Source organism: Eurytemora carolleeae, unplaced genomic scaffold (genome assembly GCF_000591075.1).
Source record: "Eurytemora carolleeae unplaced genomic scaffold, Eaff_2.0 scaffold405, whole genome shotgun sequence".
NCBI lineage: Eukaryota > Metazoa > Arthropoda > Copepoda > Calanoida > Temoridae > Eurytemora > Eurytemora carolleeae.
In genome coordinates this window covers 44,612-65,464 of record NW_019396303.1, presented here as the reverse complement: position 1 = coordinate 65,464, position 20,853 = coordinate 44,612, and the positions used below count along the sequence as shown (strand labels likewise).

Genomic DNA, 20,853 nt, shown 5'->3' with positions numbered 1-20,853 from the left:
CAAAGAATTTAAAATGGAGATTTAAAAATTTATTTCAATATTTTTATTTCAATCTTCACTGGTCACAACGGCCGAGTGTTGAAAAGAAGAATATTCTTCAAATTCAAAATATTATTTGTACAATAAATTATATTTTACTGGTAATGCCAACAATTTACAATAATGCAAGAAACGCATCTGTCAAAAAATTTACTCGTATTTTTCCCCGAGTTTTGTAATGGCGCCGACCACAAAGTCCGCAATGTTGAGACCACGTGCTTCCGGTTCCATGTCCGCGGATTTAGACTCGGCAGAGTCAGGCTCCGGGATGAGTCCAAGGAGAAGGTTAACAAGGGCCAACACTGCGAGGGTGTAGATCATTGTGGTGATCAGATTGGTGGGATGGAAGGGGGAGAAGTCCAGTGGACCTGTTCCAACACCGGCGCTAAACCTAGAAACAGATTAAAAATAAATATTATTGTTTGATAAAAAAATTGGATAAACTGGCGGGTTAAAACTCACTATGAGATGCGTTATGTTTATTTAGAAGGATCGGGGTACATTCAGATTGTTGTACTTCTCCACAGCAGAGTAAACCTGAATTGATTCGAAATGTCGTCTTCTTTTTGAATTTTTTTACAAAATGAGTCAAGTTTTTGGGTCAAGTCTAGAAATTATGTGAACAGAGCACTGCGCGGCCATAAATGACAAGGAAACGTTAAGGGATGAGTCTATGATTGCTTATTTTCTGTAAGAAATTTTAGAGATCGAAGACGACATTGAAACCTCGTTAGCTGTCTCTATGAGGTTGAGAGTATTGAGGTTGGACATAAGTCCTGAGGATCCTTCCTCCCACAGCTTCTTGGCCGATCGTCCCATAATCGTCTGAATTCAGCTTGTCGTTTTTAAACGGAAAAGAAACTTAACGAATATGGTTTAAGAGGAATAACGTTGAAAATGTTTGTTATCGTCCTTTTGGGGAGGGGCCTGTCTGATTCACACCGGTACCCAAAAACCTTTAAGTGAAAGATATCGTCGTTTTTCTAGGGCCACCTAAGTATTTTATTCTGACAAGTTATATCTCATTTATTCTTTATCAGACTAAGCTTCTAAGTGCTCCGTAGTGAATCGAAGAAGCATCTTTGTAGATGGAGAGTTCCTTGAAATTACGACTAAAATCCCTTTAAATGACAACATTCATGTTTAATTTGGTCTGTAGAGGACACAAATAAGTAAACAAAGAAGGAGTAAAGAAGGTTCTTGTCAAAAAATCAGAGTTGACTTTGGAATTGTTCCCGAACTCATGTTTGTCAAAAAATCCTGTATTTAGAGAAAATCATTTTTTGTGAACTCTCATGGACGTTCGTTTCAGATAAATAAAAGAAAATTTGACAATAGAATCGAGACTATTTCAGTATAACTGACTAAAGTTGTAACAGGTTTAATGAAATATCTTTCAGAACAGATATCGAGACGCTCAAGTTTAAAACTAATAATTAGCCACCCTTTTGGGAAACAAAAGCTGAAAACGTTTAGCTGCCTCGACGATGTTGTAGTTACTGAAGACCAGATCCATGACGAGGATCACCACGGTCACGATCAAGAGAGTCACTATGATCCCTACCCCAGACCATAATCCAGTCTTTTTAACTAATTAATTTTCTCTATTCCAAAAAAGGCTAAATGGCAAATGCTTCAATATTAAATTAAAAACTAAATGTAAAAACCACGAAAACAAAAGTATTATCGAAAATCTAAAAAATGTGCAACTGATTACAAGGACTAAAAAACCAAGCCACTGTTCATGGTCCCTGAAGCATATGAGCCAGCTATGTCGGTAATTCCGGCGTGGACCCTGAAAATAATAAGGTTTTATTTCCAGAAATAAAAAAATAGTCTAAAACAAAAAAACAGGGTCCAGGTCGAATTTTGGACATATTTAATCTGCATTTCGGATCAACCCAATCCCTGTTTTGTCGCCCAAAACATAAAAATAAAAATAACGCATCTCAAGTATAATACGAAACTACATTAATGAGATTAGAACTTTAGAATATTCTGGAGTAAAGCTATTTTTCTGAATTGTATCCTTCTATTGGTGAATCTAAAAGTCGGATATTTTTTTAATCGACCATTAAGAAATCGAAAAGTCTTCGGAAATGTTAAGATTATATAGCTAAATTCAGATGCACTCAAAAGTTCTAAGCTTAGGCGATAGCTGAAACGTAACGTTGAAATCACTCACCCAACATCTCCGTTTCTATGTTGGAATTGGTTCGAGTAGGGCTGATACTGCTGCTGGGGTGGATAGTAGTATTGGGCAGGCTCAGGGGCTCTCTCAGCTTGCACACTCTAAAGTAACATCATTATGATATTGATATTGATGATTTTAATGTGACGATGATTAAAATGATGATGACAATGACATCTAAGTATGATGATGTTGACTAAAATACTGATGACAATTATTTCGATGATTTGATAATTATGTAGGATAATTATTAGTAATCATTTGATTAAACAATGGTATTGATTACTATGTTCTTATTTGAATAGTTTTCTTAAAAATATAAAACTTTTTTTTAAATATGTGGAAAATTGAAACAACATTTATCAGTTGAATCTAACACTGTGAGTGAGAAAGAATTGACCTTCATAATAAAGGGAATACTTTTAAAGATATGTTCAAAAATGATTTTAAAGTTAATACCTGGACAAATGTTAAAAAATAAATGTTAAGTTAACACCTGAACAAATGTTCCAAAATAAATCTCAAGTTAATACCTGAACTCCCTGAACAAACTGTTGTTCAGTTTCCACCTGCTGAACATCAGCTAGAGCAGTTGCTGCAACGACAAGCAGGGAAATCAACTTCATCATCCTAAAAAATTATAATTTTTTTAATAAAGGGACTGCCAACGTAATTTCAGTACGGGGTGTCCCACGAAACATGACAGTTGGTAAATAGTTTTGAATGTCGTCTTCCATACACGTCTTAGATGTTAAATGCTGTTTATTTCGTTTAAAAGTATATTTTACTTTGAAATTAATATTACTATAATAAGACTCCTATGCATTAATTTCATTTTTGTCTCTGCTATTAAACAACTGAACAAATTTTGGTAGAATAATGTGGAATCATATGTTTTATTTCTATGCCAATTTCCTCCTCTGCCTTTTAGTATATCTCAGCATATCACTCTAGAAGAGAAATTAAAGAAAGAAAAATCAAAAAGAAAAACGAGGTCTTCTCCGTCATTTCTTCTCTGTATAATTCTCTGATTAATAATTTAATATCTTTAAACACCTACATTTAAGGAAGAACCCAAAATTCAATCCATTTCCAAATTTTTGTTGCACAAAAAGTCTTAACTAGAGGAGATGCAAGATCTAACTAGGTCATAATATGTCGCATAATATTGACCAACTCCTTATATACAAAACAAAACAAACACAGACTTACGAGAATGTGATGTGCGTGCTTATCATATATTAAATGTATCAATATCTATATTTATAATTTGCGTGTCTGTTTGATGGATTCAGTAAATGTCAAAACGGCCGAACCAATCGAGCCTACTGAAGATTATCTATTGTCGGATTAAAAAAATGTCTCAAAAATTAATTTTCTTAAATTATTAAAAATCTACGAAAAAGTAAAATAAAATCCGCAAACTATTTTGTATTTTTTTATATTGTACGAAGAGAAAATGCTCACAGATAGATAGATCCACAGTTTAAAGTTGAAAGAGAAGAATGGGCTATAAAAAAATTCCAAAAAAAAATTCAGCCCAATCGGTCCAGCCGTTTGGTCGGCCATACGCAACATATTTATATACGAATGACTTGTTTTATTATATAGATAATTTATATGAATAAGATATATGAATAGTGAATACTACCTGAGTTGTGTGAAGGGTAGAGGGTTAATAACCCAAATGGGTTGCAACCAAAGCATTTATAGCTTCGGGATTAAAAATAGAATGTAACGGACCCTCCTGTCCCCTACTTGTTTACATACTTCCCAACCCCCCAACCCCCTTCACATACTTTTGCTCAATATTTGTTTTTAATACCTACTAAAAAATTTCTATGAAACCATTTTAACAAAAATGAAAAAAGATATTGGTTTGCTGACCCCTTAGAATTATGAGTTTTGCGCCAATGGTTTCGTTATTTTCTATAAATATTTTTGACTGTGTTTAATCCCATAATACGCAAAAAAAAATTAGAGTGGAAATCTGCAGTAAATGTTATCGAATTAGAAATCAGAAATGTTATGACTTTAAAAATGCAAATAATTAGCTTGCATTTTTTATATCTCATTCAATTATTAATGAATTTTTAAGAACACAATAGAAAAAACAAACATTTTCCCAATAATTTTTCAAAAAATGTAATTTGTTCAAAATAAGATGTTTTCGCGGGTTTTTTTAAATATTCCAGAAATATTTTTGAATTCTTTGTTTCACATTTTGTTTTATTTACGCCTAAATTCCGAATAAAATAAAATCTTTAAAAATTTTAAGTCCAAAACATCAATAATACGATACCTGGGTTTTTTACTCGCCCTGAACACCATTCCTTGTAGAAAAAAGGAGGTAGCATATCACACCGAATCACAGTTGCATCAAAAGACTTTGTCGACCTTGAAATGTCAGAACGCAAGGGACTTGGATTTTACTACACTGTACAATTTAGAATATAAAGCCCTTCAGAATAATATTAACAAAACTCTTATTGAATTTTTGCAAAAGAACTTGAAATCTTAGAAATTCTAACTCTAAACTAAAGTAATTTGTACTCGAGATCAATGTAGCAAAAAAATTAAGAAAATTGTCAGAACTTAACCCTATTCCAGCTGGGGGGTGGGGTCCCACGGATCCCCCTTGACGTTTTTTGAAGATAACATAAAAAGTATTGGTTTAAGGCTGTTTAATTTTTTTTAACTTTTCTAGCTAGCACATGCCCTTTACTTTAGGCACAAAGCGGGGCTTCTATAGCTACTGCCTGAATGCCTTATTTAACCTTTACCTGACTAAATCTTTATTTAGACCTAATTCCCGTCATTGGATTTTGACATATTCTAACCCTTTAGAAAGCCCTGGACTCACTGGACAATAGATTGTACAATTGTACTCCCTGGACAATAGTGAGTAGATTGTACAATTGTACTCCCTGGACAATAGATTGTACAATTTTTGCGAAACATTTTGAATAGCTTTTTTTCACAGATGCCATAAAAGAGAATTTGCACATTTTCAGTTTTCATTGAATTAAAATTTAGTTTTTGAAAATTTTGCTACTTTATTTGCATATTTGAATTCGCAATGGCTTTTCAAAAATGTAAAATTCATCAAATTCTACATTCCACATTTTTTGCTTAATGACTTGAAATTCGATTGAATTTTTGAAATTGTGCAAATTTGCAAATTTTTTGCAGGCCCCCCAGACTATTTTGGGTAAACTAGACGCCAGCCTGATTAGGGCACTTCAAAACAGAAAAACGGTTTAAAGATCACTGAAGAGATGGTAGACAGTCTCTTTGAGTTAAGAAGTTTTCGTAAATATTAACCTTAATTAAAATCTAATATTATTTTCATAAATAAGTTAAAGTGTAATTGATTAAAAAAAATGACATCCAGATATGCAGATTAGCAAGTTTTCTTTTATTATTTTTAGATTAAAATAAAATAACACTGAAGCTGTTTAAAAGTTATTCAGCACATGTCAAACTAAAGTAAATTAACAAAAAGATTATCAGATACAATAGGTTCAACAGAGAAATGGACCAATTGTACATGACGTCACAGGTGTCGAATTTAACAAGGAAGACAACATTCTCTCCCATAAGTTCACATGTTTTTCTTAAGATTAAATAAAAAAGTGTAAAAACAGAAAATAAAGAACACAAAATTGCACTTATTTTACTGTAAGATCAGCACTTCGTTATCACAATTATTAGTAATTTTGTCGGACACATAAAACTGTTGACACTTGTCACGTAAGAATATAGCTGTACTGAGAGTGTACAAATTCTACGTTGCTATTTATTGTACTTGATAATCTATTTAGTAAATTACTCGTTTTCAATCATAACTCCTCTCATTGAACAGTTTTGGAGAAGAACAATAATGTTTTGATTTTCTAATATATTACAGGAGAAATTTGTCTTTCTCAAGCTTGGGCGTAATTTCAAAACTAGAGGAGCTACAAGGTGACAAAAGCGTACCACTAATATCGTGCCTATTTACTAATGTTTGCATAGATTTTTCTATTTAATTATCTTTTTAAGCAAACTTAATTTCCTAAATTTTCCTTTTGATAAATTCTATGATACAAAATTAAACCAATCTACCAATCTTCTAATATACTGTAATTACAATATTTATAATTAGAACGTACTTTCAAACAGCATTGACGGAATTTTCTAAAATTATCTATGATTTAATTTTTATTATAACGAGCGTTACAGGTAGTCCCCCTCCCCTAGCCACCTACCCCCGCCTCAAATATAAGCAAATTTCACGCAACTTCTCACATTGAACAAACATATTTAAAATCTCTAATACGTAACCTGAGCTGATAACTTTAGAATGGTGGATATCGAGATTAATGCCTGATCTCCTGTTTTCTAAATCTCGAGACTAACCTAATCTTGTACTTGTATCCTGAAAAGTGTATAATATTCAAACAATCAGAGTCCTGTATCAGAAGCCGGGAAATTTGAAATTTTGCGCGCCATTTAAAATACAGAAACGGGAGGGACTCTCTAATTTAAAAAAAAACGGTTTTTGATTTTTATGTACTATATTCAAAAAAAGAGTCGATTAAGCAAGAAATTACAAATGTCCACATTGGATATTGGATTAAAGCAGTCGGGATCAAAAGTATCCCATTCCCAGCTCTGAACTGAAAACTCTAGAACGAGATATCTTTAATCCCGATCGGTTGATTTATTTGCAGATTAATAACAAGAGGAGTAGAAGCATTACTTAATCTCGAGTTTAAGAAACGAATGGATCAAGCATTAATCACGATATCCACCATTCAAAAAATCCCAGCTCAGATATATTTGCTTTTCTCATACTTGGACGTAAAAAGAAAACTAGAGGATCTACGAGGTCACAAAGTTTGACCTGACGTTTAAATTCTTACTTTAAAGTAAATATTTAAAGATAATATCTATCTACATTCCTGTAAGTAATTCATTTCATTCTAAAGAGCTTAATTGGAAGAAAAAATAAGCTTTAAAAACCTTAAGTCGCAACCAAATAAATTTGTTTTTTTCGAACCTAAAATTCGGGGGGGGGGGCGACTATATCATAGTACAGCTGTTTATCTCCAATTCCAATAATGTGGGAGTTGGTATGTAAGAACTGCAAAGGAGTTGAGTTTTTGCCACAAACTCTGATTTTCTAATCTCTATATCTTTGTAACCCAATCTCGTAGACCTTAGACATTTCAAACTATTAATTCTTACATATTAATATTTACTTAATCTTAGTTTGAAATATCAAAGGTTTGCACCATCAGGTTGCAAAGATATTGGGATCAGAAGATTTGAGTTTGAGGCAAAAACTCAATTCCTTTGTATATTGCAATATTGAAGAGCTCGAAACTTAATTGCAGACAGAGTATCGCAATCAAACCCAGTATCTTTTAAAAAATCTATTTCATTTGGTTTCCTTCAATTATTTTTTCTCCTCGATTTTTCAAATTTAAATCAAGGCAAATTTATAGACCCCATGCAAAAAGGAGTTTCCACTTGGGAAAATACTCTTGGGAAGTTGCCTCTTGAGAAAATATCCTTGGGAAGTTGCCGCTTGGGAAAATATCCTTGGGAAGTTGCCGCTTGGGAAAATACCCTTGGGAAGTTGCCGCTTGGGAAAATACCCTTGGGAAGTTGCCTCTTGGGAAAATATCCTTGGGAAGTTGCCGCTTGGGAAAATATCCTTGGGAAGTTGCCGCTTGGGAAAATACCCTTGGGAAGTTGCCGCTTGGGAAAATGCATTTGGGAAAACTATTAAGTTCTGCAAATTTGTATATTCCAATAGCAAGGGGATAGAACTATACAAATTTGTTATACTCCAGGCCCTAGGGGGATTTGTAAATAGTCTCGGTTTCTAAGCCATGCTAAACAAGAAACAAGTTAAATTTAAACACAAGGGCGTATACAAATATAAATCTAGGGGGGGACTATAAATGCGCGGAGCGCACATTTGTCGTGTTGCCCCCACCCCCTACGAGCTTCTAAGGGGGGGGGGGCAAAAATTGAACTGTAAATTCAAAACATTTGGTTTCTTAAATACTTCAAAGGTACGCATACATTCCAATTACCATACAGATACTACTTAAATCTCTCCTTCAAACAAGACTAACAGAAAAAAAACAGTTTATTAATTTTTTCATTTTCTTCACTCTTCAGTTTCATTTTTATAAAGTGTGATAGCTCTTATTAATATAAATAATTTAATATATCGTATCTTATATACGTTTGATTAATATGATTAATATAAATAATTTAATATATCGTATCTTATATACGTTTGTATATGTGAGCGAAGAGTTTGATTATATATACGTATTGTATCTTATATTTATATAAATAATAATAAACATAAATCTATCTACTTAATAAATAGATATCGTATCGTACTTTATATTTACTAGGCTTTTGAGCGCTTCGCAACCATCTTCTATTTCAACTTTTAATTGTGGCTTTATCTTTGAGCATCTTCTCTTTGTACAGTATAAAACAAAAACAAAAAATTTTCTGATTTCATAATATTTATTCGCGCATTTTCAAAATTTTACAAAAATAAAAAACTTTTTAGCACAAATTTTTAAAATTTTCATCATTCATAAACCTTCCCTGGGGCCACGTGAGGTCCCGCACAAAATTTGGGCCCGAGCGGTTCAGCCGTTTTTGGATACAAACAAACAGGCAAACAAACAGACACCCAGACAAGCTAAATTTATATATAGATATAGATCAATTTTCATGAATAAACAAACCGATTTTTTCGGTCTACACCCCACAGCAAATTGGGATCTTTAAATTGGCTTTATAGGTATAATTTTCAGGCCAAATAGATAGATAGATTATAGATAGAAGAAGATGGTCAAAATTATGCGACATTACTTAATTACACTTAATTACTGAACTGGATAGATCCTTGGAAAACCTCCCAAAAAACTCAAACTTTTTAGATTCTATTCTTACTGACGTCTCCTCTACCGAAAATACCATGAAGGGGGGAACAAAATCATTCTTTTTAAAAAAAAGCGCTTTGGCTGTATTTTTTTCAGAAATCCAAATATTTATTAAGAAACTCAGTTATTCAGCAACTTATGTGCGAAAACAAAAAAACGAGAAATATGATAAATTATACATTTTTGAACAGCCCTCGAATCAGCTAAATCAAATATGTAAAAATATTTCATTTTTTTTACCTAAAGATGAATGAAAGATAAACTGAAAATTTGCAAATTAACTTTAAAGCTGCGTGCACTGCGAAAAAATGTGCAGGATTCTTTGCAAAACTTCTGCAATCTGCAATCTTCCTTCAATGACTGGGAGAAGGTCTAAATAAAGATTTAGTCTGGTAAAGGTAAAACAAGGCATTCAGACAGTAGGTACTGAATCCCAGCTAGTTTTTAGCATAAAATGGGGAGGCTTGTCTTCTTTGAAAAATTAATGAAAAAATTGAATTGCCTCAGACCCAAACTTTTTGAGTTATTAACTTATGACAGCCCCCCCTCCCCCCCCCCACCCAAAGAAGGGACAGGGTTAAGGGTGTTTTTTCTTTGATTTGTACTGTTTTCCTTATATAAAGTTAAGCTATAAAAGATTTAGACAGTTTTAATGCCATTTAAAAGTCGTATCCGTTAAATGATCTTCAGTTGACATTTTGGAAACGTTTTTAATTAAAAAAAATAATGTAAATGTAATTTATTTATGTTACACATGCTTCCAATAGTTCCTGTTTGGATTTTATGGTATTTCTTATTAGGGTATACAATACATAGTACTAGGCTTTCAGGGCGCTTCGCTCACATTTTTTTCTGTGTGTACATTGTAAAACAAAAACAAACAAAATTTTTGCGGATTTTCAAAATTTAATGACAATCGAATTTTGTTGGAGGCTAATTTTTGAAATTTTGATCATTCATAAACATTCACTTGGGTCATGTGAGGCCCGCCACAAAATTTGATACCGATCGGTTCAGCCGTTTTGACGTTTATTGGATACAATCACGAACAAACAAACACCCAAACAAGCAAAGTTTATAAATAAATATAATTTAAACTGTTATAATGGTCATCGCGTCGAGTTATAATATAAAATTGTTTACGAAAAAGTTTTAAGTCAAATATTTTATTGCAGTAATAATTATAACAGATGTTAACAAAACATGAGTAGAATAGATATACGTAAAACTATATATGTCTCCTAAAAAGGAAGTCAAACATTATATCAACACCGTCTTTAGAAACCGCCATTGCAACAAGGCGTACTTTAAAGAAATTAAACTATTTGGTAAAACAATACAGCTTATCATTATTTTAGTTTGTTTTAATACACCCTGACATTAACGGAGCGAAATAACTTAATGATTATCAATGTTATTGATTTAGGCTTATAGCTCTCCTTTCACAAAAAGATATACAATTTCTTTTTTAAATAATAAAATGATTTTTTCTCTGACACGGTAGAAGGGAGACATGGCCTATGAAATGTCTTTATCTACGAAATGTCCAATCTATGAAATGTCTAATCTATGAAATGTCTTTATCTACGAAATGACCAATCTATGAAATGTCATATTAATGAAATGTCCTATCTATGAAATGTCTTTATCTACGAAATGTCCAATCTATGAAATGTCTTTATCTACGAAATGTCCTATCTATGAAATGTCTTATCTATGAAATGTATTTCTATAAAATGTATTTCTATAAAATGTATTTGGTCCATATGTATATAACTTATTTTGGCAAAAATGGTGCAACAGAAAGAAAATATTCTATTAAAAACTAGGTAGAAAAAAAGGTAGAAACAAATGTGCTTTACAGTAAAAGTACAATAGGTAGTTAGATAAAGTCTAATGCCAAGGCTTTGCAACACAAAAAAGTCGACCCAGGCCTGAAATTGATGCAAATTTTCATTGGACTCAGGAGTATCGTTAATCTACATATCAAGGTGTAATGCTTGATCCAGGCCCGTAGCTAGGGGGGTCACAGGCAGTCGTAGTACATTTGAATTTAGGAGCCGGGTTCACCTTTCCGGTCCCAGTTTGTACTGTACCTAGCTCTATGGACAGGACTAGCTGGCGAAACAAGGTGGACGCGGTCATACTTTATGCTTCATATAGGATTGATTTAATTTTAATAAAGGGGCAGAGGTGCGTGGGGTTGGCACACTATCTGAGACAAAAAAGAAGAAAATAAAATAATGAAAAGAAGGATACAAAAAATGAAAAAAAGAAAGAAGGGGAAAAAGTGATAAAATTGGCATAACATTTAATTTTTGTTATCAATATTTTGTTTTTAGACCAATGATTCTAATGAACCATCCTGTCCATCATACAGCAAAAAGTAACACAGAGAATTATATAAAATATGGCCAGGTTTAGGATAAGCTGTTTGTACTCATCCTCTAGCTTGCAGGTTTTTTTTTTTGAATTTTAGTTTTGGGAAATTTTCTTTCTTGAACTTTTCTTTAGCATTTACATCCTTTACTTTCCGAGTAATAAAAATAAGTTTTGGCTATTCGAGATTTTCAGTGATACATTTATTTTTAGTGTGACTAAAATCTCTTCATCTTATACCTCCAGTTTTTTTTATTTTGACGCAAATAGCTTCTTTATAGCCCTTCAGTGAAAGAGAACATGTTGCAACAGAGGCAAAAATCAAACTTAATAAACGATAATGTGTGATAAGTAAAAATCTAGTTTTTTATTCTTCATAGTCATTGATTTAAACCATTTTGAGTTTATCAAAAAAAATGTTGGCATGCGACGCGCCATTTCTACCCCCCCCCCCCCCCCCCCCCACACTTTACAAATTCCTAGCTACGGGCATTCCTTAATCCTTTCACTTAATTTTCCCTGCAGGGAATGACCACCACGGGATATCGAAGAGGAATTAAATTAATCATAAACGTCCATTTTTTATGTTTTAATAATTGCAAGTGACCGTTCATGCAAAGACGGCAGTGTCCGATTTACGACAGTACCCTTAAACCCTTTATCTGATCAAGTATGAATTAGATATCAATGTTTATGTGGTTTCTTTTTAAAATGACTTGCGCATTTCTACTGCAGGAAAACATATAGTTTTTATCATAATTAAACACTTTCCACATTATTAATCAGAAGGTCACTTGAAATTACGTTTATACAGCCCCTTTTAAGTTGAACTATCTTAAGCAATTTGAAATTACGATAATTTTGTTAGAAATTATGAAAAGTTTGATATATGAGCACAGCGGAACATTGGAGAGAACAAAGAATAGTTCTAATAGAAATGTCTTGATTCTACCATTTTCATTTTCTTACATAAACACATTTTTAAAGCAATTGAGTTTTTGCCACAAGCTCTGATTTTCAAAAAACCTTATATTTTTTAAACACATAATTAATTGCAGACCTTTAATATTTTAAACTATGATTTATGTTAGATCAAATAATCTAAGTTTGAAATATCGAAGGTTTGAACAATTAGGTTGTAAAGATATGTGAATTATAAATGTTTGGTTTGTGGCAAAAACTCAGTTCTTTTAATACTCCGCTTCTAATTACAATGACCATAACCTTAAAAAACTATGATTTATTAAAAAAAACGTTATTATAATTATGAATTATTTACCTAGAAAAGCCTGGAAGCCCGCCCCTATCCCCCCAGTAGAATAGATATACGTAAAACTATATATGTCTCCTAAAAAGGAAGTCAAACATTATATCAACACCGTCTTTAGAAACCGCCATTGCAACAAGGTGAAGGGGGGAGGTGACTGCTTTGAAAAGAGTATATAAATAATAATATAACGGTTCCAGCTCAGTTGTTTACAGTAAACTCTTGCTGACAGGTAAATTTGTTTACTAATGCAAAGGAACTAATTACTCACTACAAAGTACAAACCCTATATATTTGCAACCTGATGAACGGTAAACTAGTGGTTCTAGTGAAAAGTTCTTTCTATTTTATATTTTTAATTGTGTTATATTTTTTAAATGTTTTAGTCTTTTGTCTTTTACACTATTTTAGACCTTATTGGTGTAAACCATCTATAGTTAAAACTTTTACTGTTTGATCTAGCAACGTTAATAGTTTGAAATATAAAAGGTTTACAATACCAGGTTGCAAAGATATAGGAATTCAAATTTGTGTTGAGTGTTAAGTTTCTTTTTGTTAAGATTTTCCAATGAAACCCCTTATTCTGTTGACGTATAACTGTAAAGGCGTGAAAGTTTATGAAAAGGAATGAAAAAAAAATCATATGGGAATGTTTACTCTTTTAGAAATAACCATTATGTCCTTATTTTTAACAATTTAGTCACCCTTGCTGATTCACTATATACCTGTTGGCCAGAATGTTCAATGTTCATTTAAAATTCAGTGATGGTGATGGACCAAACCTCTGTAGAGTATAAAAGTAGATGTTAGTTCCACATTTATTGAAAATATATTTCGGTCTGGGTTGACCCTCGTCAGTTCTTGAGATTGTTTCTTTATGGATGTGGAAAAAGAAATCGGTTTTTGTTGTTGTAATTTTCGTGGATTTGGTCTTTAAAAGTTTTTATTGTTTAGTATGGCCCGAAGAGAAGTGTACTCTAATGACGCAGCTGAGCTTCAGCTTGCTCAAGAGAGTTATGGACCCGGAAGAGAGGTGGCCCATGGACCATGGATAACAGGTATTTATAGTGTTATGGACCCGGCAGAGAGGTGGCTCATGGACCATGGATAACAGGTATATATAAAGAGTTATGGACCCGGCAGAGAGGTGGCTCATAGACCATGGATAACAGGTATATATAAAGAGTTATGGACCCGGCAGAGAGGTGGTCAATGGACCATGGATAACAGGTATATATAAAGTTGTGGACCAGGGGTAGAGGACCACGGATAACAGGCATATATAATGTTATGGACAGGGATAGAAGTGGTCCATGGACCAGAGAGGACTAGTATATATTATAGAGTTATGGACCATGGAGGACAGGTACTGTGGGACTCATAAAACTGTGGAATTAAATCAATCTTATGAAGCAAATAGTTTTAACAGTAACTTGAAGTGAAGTGGGTCACGTGTACAATGCACAATTTTTACATTTATTAGACTACGTACAGTGATAACCAGAAAACTCTGGAATAGTATGACGACTTTGAGAATCAAGTTCAATGACCTTGAAACACAGTAATTGTGCAGTGTGAACAGACCCATTTCACAAAATAAGGGATTTTATATGTATTGCTACAATGTCGTCTTCCTATTCCATAGTTTTCTGGATATCACTGTATACAAAATCATAATGAGGCCGCTATTGGTCTTTATAGACTGATTGATTTTAAAACAATGCTCTAAAAATGTGGGTTTTTTGCACAAAAAATAAATACTTTTTATTTTAGTGCCCGAAACTCCTTATGGATATTCTGGAAATACTGGAGCTGATCCCTACGGGTAAATGCGCCACTTTTTAAATTATTATTCAGCATTTATTTTAATTGTTTTATTCTTTTGATGACTTTTGGAACGATCAAATTCTTTCTTCAAATTTTACTATTCACTGAACATTTTACTGAACATTTTATACAGTTTGTTTTTAAGATTTTCTTCTAGAACTTTATAATTTTGCTGATCCTCTTATTTTTCTTAAAAAGCGTTTGTAATATTTAAAATTTTTAAATATTCTTTTTTGATTTTAAAATCTATTTTCATTTTATTCTAAATACTTTTATAATGTCTCATTTTCCCTTCCTTTATAATTTTTCAATTGTTTCTTTTTTATATCTTAATCTAATTCCTTTTCATTTTTTCCGACAATTTTCTTATTTCTATTTTCATTGTTCCATTTTGAGATCAGAATTTTTCCTTTTATTTCTATTTTTAATCTAATTTTTCATTCTTTCCTGCTAAAAACAACATTTTTCACATCAAAATCATAATTTCATTTCTTCATCAACACAAAAAAGACTACTTTCGATTTTAATTTTGATTGATATTAAGCTGTTAAACAGCATGGATACACATAAGCATAGAAGTCAATAGAAGATGTCAATTCAAAAGGCTTCTCTTTGATAAGAAACTTGAAGTTCGAAAAACTTAAATAAAAAAGTCGTCTTAATTTTATTGATATAATCGCCTACAACTGTTTTTAGACCACAAATTTTTATATTACTTTTTTATTTATTTCCTACTTTGAACCCTATTTTGTGCAGGTTTGGTGTAAGTGCTGGATTAGGGTTCGATACTCAGGCTTTGCTGACCTGGGGGATAGGAACAATAGTTCTTCTTCTCTTCATCTCTACAGCAGTATCACTATTTAAGCGTTTACTTCCAGAGTAAGTTTTTTTATGTACAATTTTTTACAGTTTAACTTAGAACTTCGTTAATGAGTTTCAATACATTTTAAATCTCAGTAATTGTAAAAAAACACATGAAATTTGCTGGAACAGTTTTTAAGAGCTCCACATAATTATCAAATTAAAAAACCAAATATCTGCAGCATTCCATTATCACCAGGTTTAAGCAAATGACATTTGATCAATTCTTTTGGTGACCCTTCTTGCAGATATTGCAATGCACGATTCACAACGGTACCCTTAAACCCTTGAAACTACAACTACATTCCCTTTGAGGTTTCAGAATAAATGCAATTTTTCTTGAAATTTCCTCAGTATTGCACGACATTTAATATTGCAAATTAATATATATTTAATTTGTTTGTCTGCTAAATAAATTAAAATGATGCAAATACAGGATGTCCCAAAAAACACATTACAAATGAGCGGCAGTTTTAATCTTTAATAGATATGTTATGACAAAATGTATTAAAAACATACAAGGCTGTCAAAAACGATCTTTGTTTCGCCTTTCAATTGTCATATTTAATACGACTGTATGATTAACAAATAAATTTCGCAATTATTTTTTGTGAAAAAGTTTTCATCCCTTTTTTCAGGTTTAAAAGTTTGGCAGAGGTCGGCGAAGGGAGGTCCCTGGAGACAATGGGAACCCTCGCACAGTTTGCCCTCGAGGCCATGCAGAAGTACGAACACCTCAACAGGGATTAGACGAGGTCGTGAAAATGCGCGAAAACGATTGAAACAAATCTTTCAAAATTTGCAAATTTTAAATCAAAACTTGCACTAAAAACCATATCATGGGCATTACCTATTATCAGTGTTTACAGTACAAATTTTATGACAAAAGACCACGCATTTATTAAAATTAAAATTGTATATAAAGACGACTTTTTAACCTGAAACTACTTACCTACTCTCACTCCTGGTGAAAAGACGACATTTGACGTGTGATACCTTGAACTTGTGGACTAAACGCAGTACTTGTAAATTTTACACTCAGACTGACAAAAAATATTATATAAAAATATTATTACCTATCTGTTGTCAAATACCATATTTTTGTTGATTTAAAGAAATAAATAGTAATGAATTTTATGAATTATGCTAGACTTTAAAAATAGCTATAGTGATAGATAGATAGAAGAATAGCTGAATTGATAGCTAGATTAAAAGCTAAATATTATAACCTATAAACAATAGATAAACAGCTACTAGATAGATAGATATAGCTTAATATGATATTTTTTAGAGAGATAGATAGATTGTTAAATTGATGGCGATATTAACTGGTATATACATTAATATTACAGGTAGATAGTTAGTTAGAATTACAGATAGATGGATATAGCTAGATACAGATAGATGGATATAGCTAGATACAGATAGATGGATATAGCTAGATACAGATAGATGGATATAGCTAGATACAGATAGATAGATATAGCTAGAATAATAGGTAGATAGATAGTTGAATATAAGTATATAAAAAGCTAAAAAAGAGAGATGCATGGCTAGATTAAAAGATAGATAGATTGCTAGATGTCGAGAGTGTTAGATAGCTAGAATATATAGCTAGATATAGATAGATAGCTAGATGTAAAGATATAGATTTAATAGATAGAGAGTTAGATATAGTTAGATAACTAGAAATATATAGATAGCTACATATAGATATATAGCTAGATATAGATGGATAGCTAGATATAGATCGATAGCTAGATATAGATGTAGATAGCTAGAAATAGTTGTAGATAGCTAGATGTAGATAGATAGCTAGATATAGATGTAGATAGATAGCTAAATATAGATGGTGATAGCTAGATGTAGATAGATAGCTAGATATAGATAGATAGATAGACAGCTAGAAACCTTCAATGTTTGGAAGTATAGTGTTCAGCAATTTAGAAATGAATGCGGCAAAACCTAGATTTCTAGAAATTGGGGTGGAAACTGAAAACTATCTTTTTATAAACTGAGTTTCGGAAAACAACAGCAGGTTTGAAATTGTCCAATTGGGTCGGTTTAATGTTTGTCATTTAATAAACAGTGGAACTGCGTAAAAGGAAGACGACTGTTAGTCTCAGGTTATGATCTTAACTAGTCCAATGAATCTGCAACTTCGGCAATTGTGCAGTGAACTCAGACCAAAGAGAATAGAATGTATATTAGAGTGGAATTTAGAAAATCCCTCGGTATGATTTTTTTTTATTCCCTTTCAGTCTGAAAGGGAGTTTAAAGTGTACAAATCATGTTTCACAAATCATATGCAGTAGAGCACATTAATACAGTATGTTCCCTAGACTATTCATTTCAATTCCGAATTTTTTAAAGCTGTGAAAAAACTTTATAATGAATTAGGTGAATAAAAAACATCATTTGATTTATAGTTTTAACGGAAAATCATCGGTTGTAAAGTGAAAGGCATAGAGTCTATGTAAAATGGTCATTGGTCAATTATGAAACCAGCCTATTTCATAATTTGGTTTTCACTTGATAAAATATTTTTTTTTTGAAAAACATCAAATACACCTAAAATTGCTTAAATGTCGTCTTTTTATTTCACAGTTTTGTGGGTTTCACTGTAGAATGTTTTACAGAGTAAAAAAAAGATTCCACCACTATTTTAGACACTGCACTAAAGATTGGGAAAAGATTTAGTTTTCACAAAAAGGATTCGATAAGGAAAATACAGGGTGATAATAAAAACAACAAAATACAGGGTGATAATAAAACAAAAAATACAGGGTGATAATAAAAACAACAAGTTACAGGATGATAATAAAAACAGCAATTTTACAGGGTGATAATAAAAACAGCAAAAAACAGGGTGATAATAAAAGCAGCAAAATACAGGTTGATAATAAAAACAGAAAATACAGGATGATAATAAAAACAGCAAATACGGGATGATAATAAAAATAGCAACATACAGGTTGATAATAAAAACAGCAACATTACAGGGTGGTAATAAAAACAGCAAAATACAGGTAAAAACAGCAACATATAGGGTGATAGTAAAAAAAGCAAAATACAGGATGATGAAAATACGGCAAAATACAGGGTGCTAATGAAAGCAAAGTTTTTGGTGATGCTTTGGGACGTAAATATGATTCACACCGGTACCATTTAATCCTTTATCTGAGTGTTAAATGACAATGAGAAAAATATTTTAGTTTTGTATTCTGAAAAGTGTTTAATTCTGTCAATTTCTTTCATCATCTCTGCTTCATTCAAGTCCGCAAGACGCTTTTCTAGAAAACTTGAAGATTAAGCTTATTATTTTTTATTAGACTAGGTTTCAAAAAGGTACAATTTCAAATCGGACATGCGGATCTAGGATTATTTAGGTCTTCATGCTGTGTTCGCCACCCTGTATTCACGAGTTCAGGGGCACTTTTGTTAGGAGGGGGGGGGCCAATTTTTTTTGTGTTGGTGGGGTGGGGGAGTGTTTGGCGTTGCGCCTCTGATAGAGTCAAATATACAAATTCCTTAATAGATATCTCCCAAATCCATATTCAAAATAATTATATTTAAACATTTATCTCCCAAATCCATATTCAAAATAATTATATTTAAACATTTGATATTTCTTCACTTGTCATACTGAAAAATGTTAAATTATGACAATCTCCTTTTTTGTTTTTGTTGCACAAATCTAGAAGAAACTGGAAAGCAGAAAACAAAAGTGAAAGACAACAAATTTTATTTAAATTTGTAAAATTATATTTACCCTTGCAGTACCCTGTGAATTGGGATTGTATATATCACTTTAGATAAAATGTAAAACGCAGTAAATGTTATCGTACTTTAAGCAGTCAGCTAAAAAAAGTCCTAAATTATTTTGATGTTTTACGAAAACATGATTAAAATAAGTATTATTAAAAATTAAATTCAAACATGGTTGAGCCGAAGAAAATCCAAGCTATAAAAATACAGGGTTACCAAAAAAAGATCATATTTTAATGACGACCTAAAACTCTTGAATTATTTAAAAGCTGAGTTTTGTTCTGCATCACCATAGTTTCAGAGGAAGTAAATATTTCCATTTACAGTTAGCGCCGATAAAAGGATTCATATCTCTGATTGGATAATGAGATCGATGTTACCGACTTACAATTTCTATTGGTTCAGAATAGACAACAAACACATGACTGATTGAATCGGGCGCTAATGGCCTCGGCATACAGGAGTGGCATATAAGTTTTAAAATGATAAACTTTATGGTTTGGCGAATAAGGAAAGAAGCTTACAGTTGCTGGGAATCTATAGAATGCCCGTAAAACTTGGCGTTGAAGTCTCGTCCATTGTGGGTAACCCTGTATACACTTACAGTGTTGAAAATATTATTCAAAAACTCTCTCTCCATCCAATTTGAAAATGTCAATATTTTGCTGAGATTGTAGGAAAATTTAATTTGATCAGAATATCCGCATTCAGAGCTGAAAACTTTAGAATGTTGGATATCAGGATTAATGCTTGATCCTCTCTTTTTGATAATCTCAAGATTAACATAATCTTGCAAGATTATCTTAAAAGTGTATGAAAAACGAAAAAATTCAAATTAATATTTAATCATCTGAGAAACTGTAGCAGCCAATCAGAGAAAAGCGGACAACCAATGAGAGAACAGAAATATTCTCATTGGAGAAAACAATTAACGGATATCCAAGGAGAGAGAAACAGAGTGGATTAAGGACTAAAATGAAAAGTTTCCACAGTGGATATTCGGATCAAGAAGTCAGGATTAAAGTTTATCCATTCTAAAGTTCCCAGCTCAGGGCGCATAATGAGGTGGTGGGGCTAGGGGTTTTTTTTTTTTTTTGGGGGGGGGGGGTGAGGTTCAAACTGAATTAGACAGAAAGAAAAGGGTAAATTTAAGCAACATATCAGTCCGACCTTGTGAACTCGTAGCTCCTCCTGTTTTTATTTTACACAATGAAATATTTATGTTTATCTAAAGTAACAGGAGATATGATTTAAATTTAAATTTGTGTAACTAATTGAAGAATTTTTATGCAAAGGATAATGGAAAAGGCTTTATTTTCAAAGGTATATTTCATGGAAAAGTCATTTTCTAATTTTATTTCGCAAAATCCTAATGAAATAAATAATGAAAGTGATAAAAAAAACTACAGTCATAAATAGAAAGACCCGGACTTAATTAACAGTTAATCACGCAACTTTACATATTGAATACTCAAAAAAGGCAGACCACACTTGGAAATGGCGGGACCAGTGCTAGTTGGGATAAGCGTTTGAAATCAATATTTGTAAAATTATAT

General features: G+C 32.2%; 2 protein-coding genes across 3 annotated transcripts; one reads left to right on the top strand and one right to left on the bottom strand.

The window, feature by feature from the left end:
• Positions 1 to 14: 14 nt before the first annotated feature.
• Positions 15 to 3,952, bottom strand: LOC111700540 (uncharacterized). Of its 2 annotated transcripts, XM_023471496.1 has the most exons (8): positions 3,882 to 3,952; positions 2,764 to 2,860; positions 2,225 to 2,331; positions 1,791 to 1,834; positions 1,520 to 1,599; positions 766 to 864; positions 502 to 576; positions 340 to 430 (listed from the first exon to the last, which is right to left on the bottom strand). In XM_023471496.1, the coding sequence occupies exons 1-7, from the start codon at positions 3,935 to 3,937 to the stop codon at positions 523 to 525; spliced, it is 537 nt and encodes a 178-aa protein (XP_023327264.1). In that variant the 5' UTR covers positions 3,938 to 3,952; the 3' UTR covers positions 340 to 430; positions 502 to 522. The 2 variants fall into 2 exon arrangements, with proteins under 2 accessions (XP_023327265.1, XP_023327264.1); XM_023471497.1 differs by lacking the exons at positions 502 to 576; positions 766 to 864; positions 1,520 to 1,599; positions 1,791 to 1,834 and having other exon boundaries at positions 15 to 430.
• A 9,087-nt stretch (positions 3,953 to 13,039) lies between these two features.
• On the top strand, positions 13,040 to 16,666 carry LOC111700525 (uncharacterized). Its single transcript, XM_023471462.1, has 5 exons — positions 13,040 to 13,073; positions 13,796 to 13,899; positions 14,615 to 14,666; positions 15,425 to 15,547; positions 16,168 to 16,666. The coding sequence occupies exons 2-5, from the start codon at positions 13,797 to 13,799 to the stop codon at positions 16,277 to 16,279; spliced, it is 390 nt and encodes a 129-aa protein (XP_023327230.1). The 5' UTR covers positions 13,040 to 13,073; position 13,796; the 3' UTR covers positions 16,280 to 16,666.
• The last annotated feature ends 4,187 nt before the right edge of the window (positions 16,667 to 20,853 follow it).

Coding starts and splice junctions, on each gene's coding strand:
- LOC111700540 (XM_023471496.1), bottom strand. CDS start 3,937: ATGCTTTGGTTGCAACCCATTTGGGTTATTAACCCTCTACCCTTCACA. Junction 2,332..2,763: donor AGTTTGTTCAGGGAGTTCAG/GTATTAACTTGA, acceptor ATGTTACTTTAG/AGTGTGCAAGCTGAGAGAGC. Junction 577..765: donor TCATAGAGACAGCTAACGAG/GTTTCAATGTCG, acceptor GAATCAATTCAG/GTTTACTCTGCTGTGGAGAA.
- LOC111700525 (XM_023471462.1), top strand. CDS start 13,797: ATGGCCCGAAGAGAAGTGTACTCTAATGACGCAGCTGAGCTTCAGCTT. Junction 13,900..14,614: donor CCATGGACCATGGATAACAG/GTATTTATAGTG, acceptor TTTTTATTTTAG/TGCCCGAAACTCCTTATGGA. Junction 14,667..15,424: donor ACTGGAGCTGATCCCTACGG/GTAAATGCGCCA, acceptor TATTTTGTGCAG/GTTTGGTGTAAGTGCTGGAT.